The sequence below is a fragment of the Ruditapes philippinarum genome, unplaced genomic scaffold (genome assembly GCF_026571515.1).
Source record: "Ruditapes philippinarum isolate M1 unplaced genomic scaffold, ASM2657151v2 ctg4025_1_1_1_1, whole genome shotgun sequence".
Taxonomy (NCBI): Eukaryota; Metazoa; Mollusca; class Bivalvia; order Venerida; family Veneridae; genus Ruditapes; species Ruditapes philippinarum.
In genome coordinates, this window is record NW_026856027.1 from 64,645 (window position 1) to 87,197 (window position 22,553).

General features: G+C 32.4%; 2 protein-coding genes across 3 annotated transcripts; both read left to right on the top strand.

Moving 5' to 3' along the window:
- The first annotated feature begins 2,570 nt into the window (after window positions 1-2,570).
- LOC132745173 (uncharacterized) lies at window positions 2,571-7,024 on the top strand. Of its 2 annotated transcripts, XM_060734000.1 has the most exons (3): window positions 2,571-2,831; window positions 4,067-4,148; window positions 4,409-7,024. In XM_060734000.1, the coding sequence occupies exons 2-3, from the start codon at window positions 4,120-4,122 to the stop codon at window positions 5,346-5,348; spliced, it is 969 nt and encodes a 322-aa protein (XP_060589983.1). In that variant the 5' UTR covers window positions 2,571-2,831; window positions 4,067-4,119; the 3' UTR covers window positions 5,349-7,024. The 2 variants fall into 2 exon arrangements, with proteins under 2 accessions (XP_060589983.1, XP_060589982.1); XM_060733999.1 differs by lacking the exon at window positions 2,571-2,831 and having other exon boundaries at window positions 2,843-4,148.
- Window positions 7,025-7,661: 637 nt separating this feature from the next.
- LOC132745169 (uncharacterized) lies at window positions 7,662-17,591 on the top strand. The gene is made up of 6 exons (XM_060733994.1): window positions 7,662-7,920; window positions 8,145-8,213; window positions 12,954-13,136; window positions 14,227-14,334; window positions 15,295-15,421; window positions 16,172-17,591. Exons 1-6 carry the CDS (start codon window positions 7,881-7,883, stop codon window positions 16,413-16,415), a joined length of 771 nt encoding a protein of 256 aa, XP_060589977.1. The 5' UTR covers window positions 7,662-7,880; the 3' UTR covers window positions 16,416-17,591.
- Window positions 17,592-22,553: the final 4,962 nt, after the last annotated feature.

Consider the following 22,553-nt stretch of genomic DNA (forward strand, 5'->3'; position numbering starts at 1 on the left):
ATTTGCATCCTCCTATACACCTTTCATTAAAATAATTGTTTATTGACTTTTTCTTTATCTTATTTACATGATTTCTAGCTTTTCTATATTGTTCCCATGTTTTGGAATTTTTACATTTTAAATATTTATTATAATACATTTTTTTGTTATATATTGCTTTTCTAAGTTCTCTATTCATGTATGCTGTAAAAAAATTCTATGCAGTAGCATACCTGTTTATCAATAGTATTTTAATTTTTCCCCTTTTTGCGAAGGGAAAATTTCCCGTTTTTTTCGACGGGGAAAGGGAAAAAAGGATAAAAAAATTTTGAAAAAGGGTGAAAATTAGTTTTTTTTGGGTATAATTTTTTAAATACATCAGCCCCCTTTCCCAAAAAAAATTGGGTTTTTCGGGAAAAAACGACAAAAAAAGGAAGTTAATGATGCAAACGGGGAAAGGCTCCGGGGTTTACAAATTTTAATCTTACAATAAAATACTTTTTTATACAAAAAAAGGGTTTAAATGTTTTTTATCGTAAAAAAATTTCTTTTTTCATTTTTACCCGTCTTAGTTATAGTTTAAAGTGGCGGGTTTCAAAAAACCCGGGCCCGTTTTGGATACTATAAATTGGGGGGCATGGGCAAAATTTCAAAAAATTTTTATTTTAGTTTAAAACTTTGATTGCCTTGCAAATTTTTTGGTGTACTTTTTGGTTTATCATTTTTTGAAAAATTTCCCTTATTGCAATCTTTTTCACTCTAAAAAATGTGAAAAAAACTAAAACCCACCCTTCCCGCAGGAAAAAAAAAATTTTCCCTTTTTATGAAAAGAAAACAGTGTTTAAAAAAGTTATAATAATGGAATTAGAAAAAATTTATTCCCTTTTTTGTAAAATTTGGGAAAAATACTTTTTAAAAGTAAAAATTTTTGGTAAAGAAAAAACAAAGTAAAAAAATTTTAAAGTGTTTTTTTGACTTCTTTTAAAAATCCCAAAATAATTTTTTTCCCATCCTTATTGAAAAAATTACAAAACCCAAAAAAAGAAATGAAAAAAATTAAAATTTTAAATAAAAATTTTAAAGGGAAATTTAAATTTTGTACGAAAAATACTAATATGTCTTTTAAGTTTGTTTTTCTATTTTCCTCGTACTTTTGAAAACAAAGGGCTTTCCCCGGGCCCCCAGATCATCCAAATAAGTCATTCAGATACGATCCCTATCATTTATTGCTGTGTATTTGTTCGTACATGCGGCTGTGCGTCCGTGTGTGTGTTTGTGTGTGTGTTTCGACAATAACACGTTTTGTCTTTTTTCATATTTTTTTTCAGAAAAGAAATGTACTTCGAAAATAACGTCATCGACTACAGTTTCTTCTGAAACACTGCCTTCAGTTTCGTCAACAGGTACGCTCTGTCTTAGGAAAAAAATGCTAATTACATTCCGCAAATCGGAAAAAAATGAATGCATTGCTTTCATTAAGACAATTAATACAAAGCTGTCGCAATTTATGCAAAGCTTATACAGGGGTGATAGAATTTCAATAGTGGTCAGCTTTTTGAATAAACACGAGTTTTTCTGACACGATTTAATCAACAAAATTTATGATTTACCTTTAATGGTAATAGTGAACCGATTTTGTAAATTTTAAAACTTTTTTAATAGTAACAGAAATTTTAAAATTAAAAATTTTAAAAACTTCCTACATTTTTATTGTTTTTCCCCTGAAAGATATTTTGGGGAAAGATTTTAATTTTGTAAATGAACCCTTTTGTTTTTTTTTGGGGCCTTGTTTTGAATATTTTGCCAAAAAATACACAACTGTAAAGGAGTCCCCAAAAATAAATTTTCCCGGGGTAAGGGCCCGGGGAAGAAAAACAGAAAGAATATTGGGGAAACCCGACACGATAAAAGTAAAAAAGAAATATGGGGAAACGACACGAAAAAATTTTTAAGAACCCAGTTTGGGAAAACTGAAAACGATAAAAAGGGAAAAAGAAATAGTGGTTTAAACGAACGTATAAAAGTAAAAAGAAGTACATAGTTTTTTTTTAACCTTAAAACCCCCGCTGAAATTTTTTGTCCTTAACTTTCCTTGATTTTAGTTGGAAACCCTTCAAATTTTAACTTAAGGGAAAAAAGTATAAAAAATATGAATTTTGGTTTCCCCCCAGTATAGAGGCCCCGGGGGAAGACCCACCCCCCGATCTATTCTAAGGAAAAAGGCCCAAACCCTTATAAAATTCCCAAGAAAAATATCATAGCATGATAAAAAAAAATTGTTTTTCAAAGAAATGATCCTCGAAAATTAAAAACACAAAAAAATAAAATTTCAGAAATTTGTTAATGGAAAAATCTTGGTTTAAAAGGGGGGAAGTGAATTTAAAGAACGTTTAAAAATTTTTTTGAATCTTTCTCAATACCATAGCATTTTCGGGAAAATATTCTAAACTATTCAAAAATTTGAAATTTTAAATTTTGATAAAAAAATCCAAAACTGCAAGCACCGCTTGAAGATATTTCCATATAAGCACAAATATAGTTTACCGAATTTTACTTTACAAAGTCAAAGAAGTTAGACAAAATAATAATGCTCAGTGTGTAGAGGGGTAAATGATCTTTACACATCAAACGAAAACTGTCGAAAAATATATTCGTTTATATATGATATATTCATATGTTAAATGCAAACCTTTTATTGTAAGATTTAATATTGAAGTCTGCTTAAGCTGGTGCTAGGAGGCAGTAATGAACAGGCTCAATCAACCGAGCCTGCAACATTTTCAATTTTGACGTGTTTCTTTAAGGGTTCTTCTTTTCAGTGACTGCCGCGCAAGTTCCACAGAAAAAATCGGGTATGTTTAAATTGATTTAATGCAAAAATCAAGTCTTTGTACTGATGATGCTACTCTTGATACTTAATGGTACATATATGATTTAAACTTTCACGATCTCTGATAAGATGCATAAATGATACTTTAGGGTGAAGATATAAAGATAGTTCTAATATTGTTATACAAAATATAACAGCTATAACTTTTCGGAAAGATAGATAAACACTTTTAAAAGTGACTGATCATTCAGTTCTATTTTTAAAAAAATATGGGTTTTAGTCATATCATGTTAGATATTATATTAGGAATATTTATTTGCTTAAAACGCTTTCTTAAGTCAGTTTTTTTGGTGTGTTCGTGGCCGAGTGGTTTATGTCGTTGGCTTCAAACCACTCCGCCCTCACTGCTTTGGGCTTTTATCCCAACAAACACTTTAGATACTTTCATGTGCTGAAGTTAACCAGCTTACGGAAAACCAGTGGTTTGTGCCTGAAATAATGTATAAAATGGCACTTGAGGTCTTCTACCACCAGTTAAACTGGAAAGTCGCCATATGACCTATACTGAATAAAATTATCACAAAAAGCTATACAAAATATACAAAATATAAAAAAATACAACATACTTTGACATATCATTTTTTCAATAATAGGATAATTATATCTTAAACATTTGAAGATTTACTTTGACATCTATACATGTATTTTAGAATTATCTTCTTAACACACAGCAGTTATAATACCCGACATTAAATCATAGTAAGACAGTCAGCGTTGTTTTCATACATTCTAACTTCATCATAATCTAATTTATTGTTTATCAAAATAGTTTTATATAGATACATTCAAGAATTATTAATGATTTTTTATTGCAAATATTCTCCTGCTTAGCTAAATAGGGAGAGTATTGGATTATGGGTAGCTAGTGAGGCGAAATTACTAGGTTGATGCAACGTAAAACCCAACAAAAAATAATTAAAAAAAAATACAATAATTTTATAAAACAAAAAACAATTTGCCTACACAGTATTATGGGAAGAGATCAATCATATTTACTTTTACCTGACATTATCTTTAGTGCTTTCTTTATGAATACAGAGGTGTCAAACAAGATTTGGTATAATGCTACGTCAAAAACTCACAAAGGAAATACGCCAAACGTTTGAATAGAAAATCCACAATATTCGTGTACGAAATTCACCTATGTGGTATTACTCTAAAAATCCTCTGATTAAAGTTATTTGAATTTCTTTCCAGAGATAAACGCTGTATACATTGCAGCTCCAGTTGCCTCTTGTCTTGTTGTTTTGATGGTGCTTCTTTTATTTCTTTGGTGGCGGTAAGTGTAACATAAGAGGTTCATATCAAATAGAATAGAATAGAATATTTATATGAAACTTTAGAGACTACTAAAGATAATTAAATATTTAAAAAAATGATATCATCACGCCTGCAGCAATTCGACTAAATAGTTTGTGATTTATAGGATATCTATTTTTACGCATTGGAATAATTCCTGTAATCAACTATATTATAAAATCTGCTCAGATAAATGGCATTTGTAGAATATAGAATGATACCAGGTTGTTTATATTACAGACATAATAAATGTAATCTCTCTGGTACGCTGCGAACACTAAGGAAACGACACCCGGGTACATTGATTACAAATAAGACATACAAAGCAAGCGGTATGGGTAGACATAGGTCCATGGATGTAATACGTCAGTCTGAAGTTAATGAGTATGCAGAAATATCTTTAGATAACATGAATACTGACAATCCCATGGGAGATGATTATCAAGAAATAAAGGAAACAAATGATGATAAAACTGACAGAAATAAATCGTATGCACATATTAAGCTATCAGACACGGACTTTGTTGGTACGAATGATACGAACTACTCTCATATAGATATTGGAAAGGGGGGAAATAGCATACAATTCGATAAAACATACGCACATTCAAACGCAGTTGATGCGTCAAATAAACCTGAAATGAGCTGGAAGGATAATTTCGAGACATACAACAAGTTGAACACTGTGATTCTGACGGAGAAAAGAGTACAAGACGGCGAAGACACTGACACAGAGTATAACCATGCTCATTCCGGAGGTCAAGATCCAAAATATGAAGAGAACAACTATTCGCATCTGGCTTGTGAAGCTACCTCGAAGTCGGCATCACAAGAATCTGAAGAATCTGCTGATAGTAACAAATACGAAGACAGAAACAAAACCAGTGCAAACAAAAACATTACTCAGCTATCCAAAGGCACTTGTCTAGATACAGATTATGAATTTGCAAAAGATAATGACGATCTTGGTAGCAGTGGAGTGTCTGAATTTGCGAAGGAAACACACCAGATATTTGATGGAACAATGCATGACTATTTCATCTTAGTGCCGGACCCAGCAGTAGATATGAAATCCTTTCATGTTGTTGAAGATAAACTCGGCGAAAAGGAACATGAAAACCACGAACAAAAGAATCATGATTATTTCGTATTGGAGAAAACTGATGCATTAACTCATTAAATAAAAAGTTTTATATTATCTGCTTAACAGAATTATAATGTAGATTAATGTGGAATAAAATAGGGTCTCGTTTAAGCATAAAAGTGTTAATTGATATTGATCTGGTGTGCTAAATGAACTATACGGTCAACATTTAAGTAACTTTATCATTATTAAATTTATATTCTTATAGAATACAAGTATATAATGACATGCCTGGTTATTCAATCATAAGACATTACGTGTATATAAAGAATTTATCACTTTACGGATTTTATTGTCATATTTGAAGCGAAATAAAGTAGTGTTATTTGTAAATAAAAAAATCACCATCAGCAGAAGTGTGTAATCTGTAAGTTAGTTCTCTATTAAAACATTATTATAATATAAACGTGAGTTTTTGAAAATCTTATTCACATTTATCAATAGGACGTAAGTATCGGCCTGTGTGTCAGTGTTAGTTTATAATCATATTTTACTTCGTACATCGAAATCCTTCCGTTAAATATAGTTTCATTAGATGACATTGTATGATTTAATGTAATAAACCTATTACGTAATTATTTGCATATCAAATGTTTCATTGAAAGATTGGCTGTCGTAAAAAGATTTTTTGGGTGTTTAATCTCCCTCCCTTGAACCCTCTCCCTATTATTGTTCCGTACCCTGCTGAATGCTGAGTGTCTTGCTGATGAGCATGTGTGGCTGGGTCGGAAGTCGGAAGCTACGTTCTCCTTTCAACGTCGCCATACCTTGTTGATCTTTGTACTCATTTTACTTTCAAAGGTCACAAGAAGCTCAAGATTTAATACTTCATAAAAATCATTTTAAATAGTTCTTTATTAAATGACACAGATGATAAGATAGAAATCGACCTAAATTGTCACGTCATTTATGACGATTTCTTTGCTTAGTTTTGATATTTCGATTTTCGTTGTTTTAATGCAGCATGCCTCCAGATTGATCCTAACTTTCATGAAAATTTTGAAAATGTTTAAGAAGTAAAATATTATGAAGTAAACAAAGAAAGTAATTTTCAAATTGCAAACAGCACTTACAGTCCATGGAAATTACTAAAAAGAGGTCAAAATATGCAAAATTAATCGTTACTGCGTTAGTAACGCAGTAAAAATTTGGTGATAAATACTGCAAAATCAGTCATGTATCGCACAAAACATATTAATTATTATTTGAATATTGAATCTTTTTAAATAAACAGTTGAATTATGTTAAGTGACAAAATAAATTATAAATTGTCCACTTCTGTCGGATTTCACTGATGGAATGTCAATTATTTGGATCACGTTCAAGTTTAGCATCCTCACTAATTGTATGAGGCTCATATATTGCAATCAATACAGAGTTGATCTTGAAGACAGTGTTATGATGATAATAAAATAAAGCTATAATCATGCATGTGAAAGTTAAGAATGTAAACTATGATTAAAAAAATGTTTGTGGTGCTGCATGTCAAAATTCAATTGAACAGTATTTAGCTGTGAAATAGTGTAAAATAGAAAAAAAAGTTTGTATAGTTCATGTAATTATTTTTGTTCTTCGACTCTTACTTCAAAATATATTATGTTCATCTTTGGGGACACATATTTTTATCGCGGATATCTAATAAAATGTATGAAATTCTCACTCAATATGTCTCATTTGAATAAAAGAATGTACGGCTAATCTCAGCTATTATTCATAATAACCCTGGACTTATACGGGTTGAAAGTAATACAACCACGTGGTTTTAGATGTACTCGTATAGTATATAAAAACCGAGGGTGTAATATTTGATATTGTACCGGTATAACAAATATACATATTTAAAATGCAAAGGAAAAGAATGTCGGTAAAATAATGATTGAACATATGTCTAATAATAATAATCAATTTAAAAATGCTCACTGATGTATAATTATAACCGACTCCTAACTATTGTCAGCGCGTAGACAGTGTGTACTTTAGATTCTACAACCATAGTTATAAGTATGTATAGTATGACGTGTTTACTTTAATACATATATATATATATATATATATATATATATATATATATATATATAAATCAACTTCATTTAAATGGACTTTTACTCATTCATGTATCGGAATAATCTAAGCCAACAACGCCTACCATTTTAATGACTATTTGTTTACATATGTAGCTTCTTAACGTAGGTTAGACCAAAGAACCGCATCCGTTCTGTGTATTCTTACTATTGTGTTCGAGGTCCTCATTCGAAGTTCGACGGAAAGAGCCGAAAAGTTGCGATTGGTAGCGGAATGGTGTCGGAGGTTGCGTTCTTTGAACGTCGCCTTGCCTTTTTGATCTTTGATCTAATATTGTATAGGCAACTGAATTAAAATGGACAAAACTGTTTAAATATTAGATAAGTGTTAATTTCCTTGTAATGTATCATGACTTACTTAAGGTTTTATCATGCTATAATTAAGTGGGAGGACACGATTACGATTATTAACTAATACAACCGGATCTCATTTCAACTTTCTTAATTTACTTCTTATTTTGCATAGATGTCAGTATTATAATATGATATGGATAAAATCATGTTGTATATTCTTTTTCTATTCCATGGTATGTAAATTTGCATTGTTAAAATGAAACAAGTCTAATTTTTTTATTTATTTATTTACTTATTTTAATAAACTTGATATTTAACGTATTGAATATCAAATGAGAATCGATCAAGTAAAAATGTTATTGTGACATAAAATCCTATTAAATACCTCCCCTCAAATTAAAATTACTATTATATTTTTCAAACGTTCGATACAAAAGTTTTGTCCAATATTTTTCAGGATTTATTTTCGGAGGTGCAAAGACAGATCTAACAGATTGTTATTACGGGCCAAAATATGAAGTCTGTGGTATGATTGATTGTTTTCTATTAATAGAAATGGAATCTCTTCCTTATTTTAAATGCTACAGCAAGTTATTTTTTAACCAAGTAATATGCTTAATTTGCAGTTCTCTCATGTATTTCCTTATTTTCAATATGTTATAGCATATCAACTATATTTCTTCTATTTCACTGTATGTTATGTAATTATAACACCCATTTCTCCTTATTTGCAGACTTTAACCTATACATTTTACTACTCATAATTCGCACTGTGTAATAATAATTCGTCTGAACATTTCTTCTTATGTGAACAATGTATTGGCTAAGCACATACACTCGAAGTATACATACGATATACGTATTTTTCCAACGTAACTGCTACTTCTCCATAATTAACCACATTTATTTACCATATTTGCACTTTTCAATAATGATTATACTGTTTTATCCATATCTTAAGTATTAAATGATTAACCACATTTGGTGTGTTGATGTCACTTCTGACGTCATATGACGTCATTCATTTAGTGGACTCGTGAGAATAGGTCTTAATACAATCAACTCGAGCGATACACATTCGATTTTTATCGTTTTATGACCTATTATCCATTTCTTGATTGATGCCGTATGTTAGCATATGTCAGCTGTAGCTTTTTGTTTTCATATGTTATAATGTCCTTGCTAGATTTATTATTCTATTTTTTTTCTGTACGTAATCATGTACATACAATGTCTTTGTTTTCATATGTTATGATGTACTCTGGCATTTCTCTGTTTTCAGTGTCAGTGTAAAATTGAACTGGTGATTTCTCTTTGCTTGCAATTTGTAATTTTGTCTTAAAAATTTCTCTTGGCTTGCAGTGTGTAATTTTGTCCTGGAAATATCATTCGGCTTGCAATTTATAATTGCTGCCTGAAAATTTCTCATGACTTGCAATTTGTAATTTTGTCCTGAAACTTTTCCTTTGCTTGCAATCTATAGTTGTTTCCGAAAATTTTCTCTGGGTTTGAAATACGTAATTGTGCCCTGAACAATTCTCTTTGCTTGTGATATGTAATGTCAGTACTGGCAATTTATATTTACTTGTAATATGTAATTGTGTCCAGACAATTTCAATACACTTGACTTGTAATATGTTCATGATTACATGATAAATTAGCCATATCTCTTCGTATTTAGTATTTTAGCATTTACTGGTATTTTTTTCTTGTATCAAAAATGCAATGATTTCCTGGTAATTAATAATTTGATATACGAGGTATGTTCAAAAATTTCGTGGACTTTTGCTGTCAATTTTTATATGGTTCTAGAAAATCAACTTGGTTGATATGTATTAAAAGTGTGTTTTTCTTTCTATAAGTTAGTTGTAAATTTATTTCAAAATTTTATTTCTTCCACAATCTATGTGCATTTTAATAACCATAGCAACGCAACATCGGCGCAAGCCGAAATTTTCATACAACGTTTAACTTCAAACCCCTACTGAATTAAATAAAGCGGTTACTTTCAAGTGAAAATGCGGGAAATCGTCAAATAACATTTATATGACGTCATATCAAAATATGACGTAATTTCAACGTTTAAAATGGTTAGGACCAAATGTTGTTCATAAGATGAGAAATCAGAGATATCGTCAAAATGACGTCAAACGAAAGGTCTGAAGTACGCGCCGTAATAAAGTTTTGCTCAGATCTTGGTAAAACTCCAACACAAACCTACAAAATGATTCAAACAGCTAGAGGACATAACTCTGTGTCACGTTCATTAGTTTTAAGTGGCACAAACGTTTTTTTGATGGGAGAGAAAGCACAGAAGATGACAATAGGTCCGGAAGACGGATGTCTATCGGCGCGTCAAAGCGCCGAATGTTGGATGACGCACTAAAAAAAGATCGACGCCTAACGGTGCGGGAGTTGTGTGACATAACTGGACTCAGTACAGGAAGTGTACACAACATACTCACTAAGCAAATGAATATGAGAAAGGTAAGTTGTTGTTGTTGTTATTTTTGTCTTTCTTGTTCCTTTCTTCATTAAATGTTGATATAATTTAAAATATTTACCAATTGATAAAAAAAAAATTCCCGATGAAAAATCAATACTTATTAAATGTGAAAAACACGGAAAACTTTATGCATAATGCACACATCGCATATATTAAATCTTTAAAATCGGTGTTAAACATGCATATTGAACATTTGCCTTCATAGAACAATTACTAAAACACTGCATATTGATTTATGATATTATGTTTATTTTCAGGTTCACGCAAGATGGGTACCACGCTTATTGAAAGATCACGAGATGGAAAGAAGAGTAAAAGATTCAAGAATGTTTCTGCAAGAGTATCAGCGTTTGGGTGACAGCTTTCTAGACTCCATAATCACCACTGACGAGACCTGGCTTTTTCTACACGACCCAGAAACGAAAACGCAGTCCGCAGTTTGGCGTCGTTCAGGCTCTCCTCCACCCATGAAAGCCCGTGCGATACGGTCTGCAGGCAAGCAAATGTATGTGATGTTTGCTGACAGGAAAGGAATGATCCTCTGCCATGCTGTTCCGATACATACGCACATCAATGCAGATTATTATTCAAAGGTATACTGGGCAGGAACCAGTTTCCGGACAATACCAGTTTCCGGAAAAGTACTATAACGGCTTAATTTTGGCTTTATCGATGACGATCAGCATTATATGTCATGAAGATGCTTGGTTTATTTGTTTGAGAAAATAAATTTCCTTCCAAGTTGATACATCATTAAAATTTCGTGAGGATATCTTACATGTGTTTTAAAAACAGCCTTATATCCCTTTGGGTATGTAATTTGTTCTGCGCATGCGCAATATTTTGTTTATTTCGGGATATAATTTGGGGTAGCAATTAATGCACAATGTACTTCATTCGAAGTTCATTGGGTCTAATTCCCCAGAGCTAAATCTGTAACGTATCGGAAAATGGTGTTTAGCTAGGTTACTCCACTTTCGCACTTCGTTGCTGCCGTACACACAAAAATATCCGTTTTATTTTTCAGTCATTCCGAGACCCATCACGTGATTGTTATTTTTCCTATCATAAACATTTTTCAGTAAATCAGCTTAATTATATAAGAAAGCTAATATGTGAGAAGAAATTTTTTGTTACATTAGAATAATTATCAGTTAAAAACAGATATGAATAGCAGCTTAATATATGTCCGGAAACTGGTTCTGCAAGAGTGAACAATTTACACTTTTGATAACCTAATTTAACCCTTCAGTTTGTACATTGCTTATGTCACCAGACAGTATTAATTGTGTTATCGGAAGTAGTTAGAGCTCAGGTTTTTGGTAATGTTAGTTTTATTAATGCATGTTTATTATTAAAAAATAGACAATTAAAAAAACTCGAATTCTGTCCGGAAACTGGTTCCTGCCCAGTATATATATAATTTATATTTTATTTTAGTTCCTTCATTTAATGTAGCATGCAAGTTTTATTGCAATCACATGATGAGTTTGTTTTATGTTTTTTATAATAATGTCAGAAAATTATCGTAGTTGTAGGAAAATAGATATATACAAACATATATATATATATTTAAATCATCACAAATAATAAATTAAATGTTATTTATAAACACGTGTTTGATTATTTTAAGAAGAAAAACAATTCTTTTCACATTGATATCTGTAGTGAAAATTGTGTACGCTTCTTTATTTGAACAGGTGTTACGCCGTGACTTAGTGTACGCACTTCAAAAAAAAAAGAGACCGGGTGTTCGGCTTGAAAGTTTCAGGTTTCACCAGGATAATGCTCCACCGCATACTGCTGCCACCACAAAACTGGAGCTCGATGTTCTAGGTTTTCAACAATTAACCCATGCTCCATATTCACCTGACTTGGCTCCTTTCGATTATGCTATATTCCCTCACATAAAGAACATGCTTAAGGGCCATCGATTTGAGAATTTGAAAGAATTAAATAAACAGACTGTATCAATCATACGACAGATAACAAAAGAGTGGTTTGATAGTGTTTTTAAAATGTGGATTCATCGGCATCAACGATGTATAGAGTGTAATGGACGGTACTTTGAAAAATTGTGAAAGAATGAAGATGTATCTGTCTATATTTGTCGACGACGTCAACGACGTTATTTGTTGACGTGATAATTACACCGTATTGTGCGCCGGTTATGTTATATGTATGTTAGTTCTGTTTTCCTTGTTGATGTAATTTTATAGTTTTGTAGTTCATATTGGTATGTATCTGTTGGGATGATAATGGTCTATCCAACAATGTATGTTTTATGTAATTTCAATAAACGAGTTAAAAGTTATACGGTTTGTCCACGAACTTTTTGAACACCCCTCGTATACGTAATTATGTACAAGGTATTTGCCTTTTTCAGTTTCTTTAATTATAATACTGGCAATTTCTCTTGTTGCAGTATGAAATGTTGAAATGACATTTTCTTTTTGTTGCAGCTCAAAATGTTGAAAAGGCAATTTCTCATTACTAGCAGAATGTAATGTTGAAATAGTTATTTCTCTTGACTTGCAGGATGTTATGATTTACTGGTTATTTGTCTTTGTTGAAGTATGTAATGTTAAATTGACAAATTTGTTTTGTTGTTTGTATGCAATATTGACATGGCAATTTCTTTTTGTTGCAGTATGTAACATTATACTAGAAGTTTCTGCTTTCTTGCAACGTGTTGGCTTGGCTATTTGTATTTGATTTCAGTATGTTTATCATGCACTTGCCATTTTTGTTTGCTTTCAGTGTGTAGTGATGTACCGATTAATCCTCCGTATGGCTCTATTGAGCTTGTGGATCGGACACGAGGAACGTATAAATGTGATAAAGGCTACGCTTTAAAAGTCTATGCAGTAATTCGATGTCTTAAGGGAGGAAAACACAGATCAAATTATTGGAATGCATCTGAAAGTGCTTGTGCAGCTATAGGTAAAAAAGGTTATAAATAAGAAACAAATTCTAATTTCGACTGGCAATGGCTCAAAGTGATTGGAATTAATACAAATCTAACTGAACAAATAGAATAATGATTTATATAGGGGCACAAAAAAGTATTAATTCCGACAATTTGCACGGTCTCGTTAACCATAAAGTATCTCTGTATGCTTCCCCTGTCATATTTTATTTAATAACATCATGATGTAAAACATTCCCTAGTTTCAGCACAACATTTTGAGGGAAATACAGTAGGAATATACCATTTTGTTTTTGATGATGAATAAAAAATAAATAAATGATGTTATTCGGATTGCCTTCGATTCGGATTGCCTACACATACTTTAATATATATTTCAGGTTTAAACAACATATCGGCTACCTGTAGTTTACAAGTTTATATTTTTAATTGTGAAGGATAACGTTCACAGTACCTGTATAAAAGAAAAAAATGTTTATCTATTTGTTGACAAAGTGAAATCTCAGTAACTTAAAATATCCTGTCATGTTTTGGTATTTCCTCTGTTTAAAATGTCATGCTTCCTCATTTACAGACGACTGTAATCCCTCTCCATCTTATAAATCAGATATATGCATTGATGAAATTGAGGACTTTACATGTATTTGTTTCCCTGGATATACAGGCAAAAACTGCTCTGAAAGAAAGTTAATTATGCAACATAAGCAACACGTTCGTTATTTGTCAGAAAGCGTACAATCATTCTGTTTAAATCAAAAAATATATTTTACAGTTTCGTATTTCGTATCTCATTTAAATTGGTATCTGGCTTATTGAAGCGATAGTGAAAGGTTCTAATCATTTTTATTTATCTACTTTTGCAACTTTACTCCATCTTGTTATTTTTTGACTCTTACCTCTGTTTTATTTTAGCGTATAGATGTAGCTAAATATATTGATATGGTGTTTTACAATAAGGTCGGTGGGTGTTTCTTTATTAGCGCATTAATGTTATATTTATATTTCATTATATCAATATTATTAATTGCATAGATCTTTTTATATAGGTTAAAATGTGAGTCACTGTTTCAATTATTCACACTTAAATGTTAAACTGTTTTAAAGAAATATTCAGTTCAGTCAAAACAGAACCATCTTCTATAAAGACATCAAAAACAACACCATCCAGGCAGCCTTTAATGACTTCAACTGTAATTGCTACTTCAATTTCAGGTACTCATTATTATTATATTAACACGCCATAATTGTTTTCCTTGGTATATTCCGTTTAACTTGTTTTTTTTTTTCGGTTTATCAAATTATGATGATTACTACAATATCCCGATGAACAGGAAATGCTATTTTTATTCTTATTATCTACGATTATTTTCTTAAGGTTATCAGATTTAATTAAAATTAATTAAAATTTCATTTTAAGCGCTTTAATTAAAGATGTCATTGATTTATTATAAAATTATTTCCTATGGTATAATTTCTTTAAAAAATACAACAAATATTGACACATCCTTTTATTTCCAAGTCTTTGTGGTTATATGATAACAATACTTCGAATGTTGGGTAGAGTGACTCGCTTTCTTTGATAATGACAAAAATATTTTAGAATATAGTTGTCGTAAAGTAAACACACATCAGTAATCCACGATATAAAACATAGTGTGAGAGTCACCTTTGTTTACATACATTTTAAAATTCTTATAATAAAATTTAATTTTATAAAAGTACTTTTATATTGAACTTCATTCAAAAGTTATAAAGAGACTATTGGGTCTGGGTCGCTGGTTCGAACATCGGACGAGGCGAAATTTCTTCATGAATTTATCTAGGACATTGAAACTATTGGTGAGTTTTTTCTTATCGCCAGTTCATTTTCGAAGAAGCTGTTTTATCAAGGAAAGCTGGTTACGTAGATCTACCGCCAAGATATATAACTAGAATGTGTTACATTCCGTTTCAAAACCAACCAGAATAAAAACACACACAAAAAATGTTTTTGCAATGATATACATATTTATCTAACCATTTCTCCCATAAAAATCAATCTTACGTAAAATGTCTTAACATTCTAAATCTATTTATAACATTAACAAGCACTTTTATAAACAGTAATACTTGCTATAATGATATTACTGAGTCATACCTTACGATGTTTAATTATATATTCTCCTTACTAAGTCACTGGAGAAACAGACTTAGATGTCGACAATGAAAGACCTGTATACGTATGGTACATTGTAGGAGCAACCGTAGTCTGCATTTTAGGCATTATACTTGTTGTTGCTACAGTTCTAATTGTACGCCGGTAAGTTTATTTGTCATTTTCTCTAAAATTTTATTGTATGAAATGTTTAAAATATAATTCCATTCTTGTTTTCAAAATGATATAGGAAGTTCTATAAATGTGTACAAATGTGTCTGTCTACGATTTTAACTGAACACATCTGATGAAAATTCTTTAGGATGCATATTAATTGGAACCAAATTTTGCATGTTAGAGTCTGGTATCTTTGAATTAGTATTGTTATCTTTAATGATATAAAACACACATTTTTAATTTAATTTCCTCTAAGAGCACGGTCACGGTTATAGCAGAGTTGATCAAACCAATAATATTTGTTATAATGTCTCTACCATGTGTTATATTAAAGATATATCTATGTTAAACAGTTGACACTTTAGTGGTTAACGCGTCGAGGATTGCTGAACGCATCAGTTTACACCTCGACAGGGGTATCCAGTTGTTTTCGTGAGCAAGAAACACATGGCTTATTTCCTGTTGGCTCCAGGAACTGATTCGAGTGTGTTTCAATAAGCATACGCTTATAACTTCCATCACAATCAAATACATGTATAATAAAATAAATTCGTATAAACTAGATAAAATACTGCAAATACAAAAACAAACCAACAATATACTATTTGAAAGTTTGGGTTCTTTGTGATGCCATGATTATAATTTTTATACATTTATTTCCTTAATTTGTGACTATTACACATTGATAAAAGGGCACTATATAAAATCTTTACATGTAATATATTTTCTAAATCACAGTCGAAGAAGACTTGCCACAAAACAAAAACCAGATCGCAATGATGATACTCCTGAACAAGATCCAGAATATACTGTACTAGACATCACAGAGGCTAAATCTAATCCGTACTCAGCACTAAGTAAGATCTCAAACAGATATGCCAGGGACAAAATTGATTCAATGAATATTGATGCAACTTACTTAACGCCATGTGCCTTTACAAATCCGGATGTTTCTAACATATATATTAGTATTGATGCTTAAGATATTCTTGGAAGATTGAAATGCAAATATCTATTGAATATATTTAATGTGTCAAATACTCCGTAGCACATTGTTAGTTACGCTGAACTTTGTAAATATCTGAAATGTACATTGATAGAAGGATAATTATTTTTTGATAGTAAATGTGAACTAATTAAAATATACATATTGAGAAAAGCAGTGATACAAGTGACAGACTTCTTTCTAAAATCAAAGGGCTGCAAGCTCTGTAGTATTTTCTGATCTTTGCAATTTAAATCGTACTGAATATCTGTATGTATTTTCCTTTATATGTTTATTTTTATATACTATAATTCATCTTGCATGGCACCAAGATGCAGCGACTGCGTTTAGATCTTTTTACTATAATAGTTTGAGTTTGATACATACGGAATTTTTCATGACTAGAGTTGCATCGTTCATTTTTTTATGACAGCCGCGCTTTATCCTTGTATGTCGATGCTACTTCTTAAAATAATATATATAAAAAATTGTTGCCTCGACTGGGATTTGAACGTCAGACCTCTCACACCCTAAAGGAGCGCAATACCCCTGCACCACGGGGAAGTTATACGAGGAAAGCCTGAATAAAATTAAATAATTCTAAATTTAAAAATTCCATTGAGGGTTTGTAATCCTTATTAATTTCTAGGTATTTTGTTCATGATAAACCTATTGTTTAAAACTGATGTAAGTAATTTAGAGAAAAACTTCTCGCCAAAACAGCTCGATTTATTTGTGTAATACGGTAATCGACATCGTTAAAAATGGCATTTTGTTGATTTGGATTAAATTTTCGGGTGTAGAAATTGATTATCGATCGTCGACTCCCCTAAATTTGTCCCTGTCCTAAAGTCAACATAACATCCTTACTTTATTTTTCAGAAAGTCTAAATACCAACCGTCTATTTAGGAGGAGTTTAATTCCGATCACATTAATCCGAAGCTTTACGGAAATAGTCGAGCAATTTTAATTGATTAAAATGATATTATCCGCGTAATTTGTGGTTGTGCATTTATTATTATTTATCTATAAGCCAACGCTACTTTTAAACTTTGAATGCGTTGTAATGTGTTGGATACTTGTAACAAAATCAAAATATTTCCTTCTTTTACAACGCTAGTTTTAAGCTGTTTTGAGCACTACTTGTTGTTAGGTTTGTCGTGAAGCGCTGTACCTGACATTGAATATAAGAATAGTATTTCCTGACCTGCGATCAGAAAATACAAAAAGTATGTTATTACTTTTGGCAAGAAGAAATTAGAATGCCAGGATAAAGATGCGTGTAAAATATCTAGATTTTTCTAAAGAGAAATAAAATATCACAGATTTGTGTAAATCATCTTCTTTTAAATTTTGTATTTACATTGATTCATAAAAAGTAACAAAAAGCCAACAATTGTCAAAATGTAAACGTATTACGCAACATAGTATTTTTACTGTAGACAATATTTCAAAGTCACTTGATATACCTGCACACATTCAGCAGTTGAATAAATAAAAATGTACGATTAGATCTCAAAAAGTAAAGAAATAAAAGATATAATGAAAAATTTGTATTAACATTGATTCATAGAAAGTAACAAATAGCCAACAATTGTAAAAATGTAAACGTATTACGCAACATAGTATTTTTACTGCAGACGATATTTCAAAGTCACTTGATATACCTGCACACATTCAGCAGTTGAATAAATAAAAATATACGATTAGATCTCAAAAAGTAAAGAAATAAAAGATATAATGCCGGATTTTTTATTGGTACTAAATAAATATTTTCGAAGCGAAAACTTATGTATTATCTTAATAACATATTAAAATCAGGTGTTTATCCTAAATAATGGTGAAAGGGGATTATCGTCCCAATACATACATACCAAAGTTGATCATAATAATCCCTTAAATTTAAATTGATTAAAACCATATCCTAATTAATGCTACGCATTAGGATCTGACGGTGACCATAGGAGGTCTCATTCTCGTGACCTTTCTATCAGCCAATCATTGGCTAGTTTTAACAATTTTGAAAATGCGATGTGGTTTCTAATTTTAACCGCTATTACACGAATACTTAGTAGATAATTTTCATAATTTCGAGAACGAACACACATTATAGACATATAGCCGGCAGGTGAACTGGCAAGGCAATCTTGCCCATTATGCCCCGGTCACATATTCACGGATAATGCCATGGAAGAGCTACGGTCTAATCGTCCACCGATTACTACGAAAATGTGAAATTCCGTAGTCCGCTACGGTTCCAGTACGGACACACAACGGTATGAGTACGGAATCCGACGGATTCACTACGGTTACACTACGGTCTGCTACGGTATAAGCACGATTAGTACGAATAAGTACGGTCTGATACGGCGAAGAACGAATTGATACGGAGAAGAACGAATTGCCACGGATCTATACGGACCTAAAACATCCGTACACAACCTCTTGCATGCTCATTTTCAAAATGCCTCACAAGAAAAGAACACATAGAAAACGAATTGCAAAGTTCAATGATTTTGGCGGAGAGGATTCGGCCTAATCGCGTCCGACCCCCGAGACACATCTTGTCCGATTAAAGTGAATTTCTTGAAGGACGCTAGATCCTTAACAAGTTCGGACATGATAACCTCATACTTAACATGAAGCGGTCTTCGTAAAAGCCCTTCTCTAGTCCGCCATCTCGTCTGTCTTCTCTTACCTGATAAGATATGGAGTAGTCATCATTAATGAAAAATGTGAGTCAATACTGCTTCTCTTTTAATTTTTGTTCATGATACAATTACATTAATTATCGTGAATGTTTATGTATTAAAAAAATGTAAAAAAGCATCTTATTATCACTCAAGGGCCAGTGTCCGAGGCTTATGAGACACTTCGTTTTATGTACATATTTACTCCAAATTCACGATCCAATGTTTGTAAAATATGTAACATTAAATGTTATTCTATTACTTATGAATTCTAGTATGATATTAATATATTTTGACCTCTATGTTTGTCATCAAGTAGCTCGACCACTGCCTCCGCATATTCTGAGCCAGTTCAAAATAAAGTTGCAGCCAGTAAATGGCAATTATCATTTATTGAATGTTCTCACAAATATGTCTGTTTTTATCAAGAAGATAGTATTTTTACCCTGATACTTAATTCATCCGTACTAAACAGTGGTGGACCGTTCCATTCCGTACCGTTTCGTGTTGCAACGCAATAAACCGTAAAAGACCGTGCTAATCCCTGCCTCTCCGTAGTACAACGTATTACGATCGTGGCTTTCCGTGACAATGCCGTATTTATCCGTATTAAAACCGTAGCTTATACGTAGGGTAACCGTACAAATACGAAGTTCTCCGTACCAAACCTTGGAAATCCTTGACAAGTTAGTGGACTACGAATCTGTACGGACTAGTACGGTTTTCGTACGGACTAGTACGCATCAGTACGGTTTAATACGGACTAGCAGGGATACGCTACGGTTGATTTTTCCGTAGCAAATTTTTTTGCATGTTCAAATATTGTCAAGGATCGCTACGGATATACAAGGACTACTACGAATGATTACGGTTACAATACGGAGAGCTACTGACCAGTACGGGTAGCTACGGACGATGCCGGAATTCATACGTGGCTCTTCCGTGGGCGTTTTCCGTGAATATGTGACGGGGGTATTAAATATCTAGTATATTATTATTAGTTTATTTCACGAACGGCGATATTTAGATGATTCGTCTACTGCGTGCCTGTGAAGGACGTTTTGATTGCATGGCAAATAATAGCTTTCTCAAGAAATCGGAATCAAAATGAAGGCGAAACAAATACGGTGGCAATCAAATCTACATGCAAGAAATAACTTACTAGAGTAAAAAGATCTGGGGCCCGTCTTATCAACGATCGTACGATTTTGGAAATCTTAGCGTACGAGTTTGATCTACGATTGTCGTACGCTCGATCGTAAGACTGTCTTATCAACGCGGTCGTACGTTCAACCTAAAATCTTACAATTTTCATAAGCGTACGATTCTTACGCCTGCGCACTTACACGTACTCTTCAAAAAAAGAGGTAACGCGCATTTTAATGTCAAACTTGAAATACGACGTCTGCTACAATTCAGCGATGTCTGACAAGGCAAGACCTTAGTTAGAATTTGGGAAATAACTTCGGTAAATTGTATCGCAAATATCTTTATACCCCGACAAAAATGGCATATAGTTTTACCCTGTTCCGTCATTTTGTCATTCCGTCATCATCAGTTCCGTTCATTATCTTGGGAACACATTCAACTCTAATTTGATATAATTATGGATATATCATAGGAAAATGCAGGTCATGGTCTGGTTACATATGACAGATTTATGTCCCTTGAAGAAATTTTCCGTTTCCGTTCATTATCTCCACAAAAGTTGTACACATTCAACTCAAAATTGACAAGTCATATAAATTTGTGATTGGAATACGTAGATCAAATTCAATTTGGTCATGATTCGATGAGTTTTGGAAGAGTTATGCCCCTTAGAATGATTACAACAATTTAATTATGTTTTAATGAACAAAAGCCCAAGAGGGATTCAAACCTGGGATTTGGGACTCACAAATCCTATACTTAAAAGATAGAGAAAATAAGAATCCCCATAGAAAGCTCAACACGGCAAATTTTGAAAGTGTTGCAGGCTCGGGGGGATCACTTTGTTTCCAGAATTTTGATTGAGCCTGTTCATGGACGGTACTGTCAAGTGCAAACTACCGTCCACGCACTCTAGCACCGGCTTTAGCAGAATTCAACATTAAACATGAACTTGTAAAATTTTGAATTTTGAAACATCCGCAGATGTGTTCATATGGCGGTTATCATGGAACCTTCAATGTGAAAATACATTCCACGAAAAGCGGCACATGGCCCCCAATTAAAAAAAGCGTGTGCCTAAACGAGAAAACAATGGGCGGAACTAAATAAAATAGAATTTTGAAAGGGGATCAGAGGTTATAAAGCCTGCATATCACAGACAGGACGTAAAAAGACAAATTTAAAAAGCAGGCCACATATCCTTAGGGTGATTTAACAGTATTCAAGTGAGGAATAATGGAACCACCCAACAAGAAAATAGCCGAATAGAAAGAACTTACCACAAGCACAACAATAATGTGGTGCTGAACGATCTTTAAGGATCGGAATTATAACCTCTCTTATTGAATGTTCGGGGCGACCTAAACCACCTAGCTTTAGTTATAAATAACCAAACATCTTTACAAACAATTTCGCAAAACAATTGCCAAACGCAGGGTTTTGCACCGTGTGGCGGCTGTTAAAAGGATTCCGTACATTTAATCAATGATGATATATTTTCGATCCCTCAAGATCGTTCAGCACGACATTGATGTTTTATATACATTTGAGGTGGTATTTTTTCAACTTGGGTGATTCCAGTATTCTTACTTGAATACTGTATAATAACCCTTAGGATATGTTGCCTGCTTTTAAATTTGTCTTTTGACGTCTTGTCTGTGATATGCAGGCTTGGGCTTGCAGGCCCAGGTCCGCTTGTGCTCCTTGCCACTGGTTCTTGTTGCTGGGTCATGTGGGGGTTGCTCAATTTTCAACACTTAATAGTGTTGTGTCAAGCGTAACAAAGTTTTGTGTCAGAGATTCAAGATCAACCTCTGATGCTATTTTATTCTGCATGCCTTAAATCATGAAGTTTTATGAACGGAATAAAAACCCTACCGTATTTCCACTGAATAATAGGTAAAACAGAATCCCTAAAGAAAGTCCAACAAAACACAATTGAAAAAGTTGCAGACTCGGTTTGATTGAGCCTGTTCATGGACGGTACGGGAAAGTGCAAGTTACCGTCCACGCCCCCTAGCACCGGCTTAAGCAGAATTCAACATTTAACACGAAAATGGTGAAATTTTGAATTTAGAAACATCAAATGTGTTCATATGGCGATTATCATAAGACACGGTACTAGGAAGTACATTGTGAATATATCTTTATTTTCATCTAAAGTAATTTTGTAAAAATTAATGCTTATATGAATATGACTTAAGTTTTGGATTAGAGAAAGGAGAGTCATTTTCATTCTTTATCACTATCTGTGATTTATTTTACCTTTAAATAGAATTTAAAAATGTATTGATC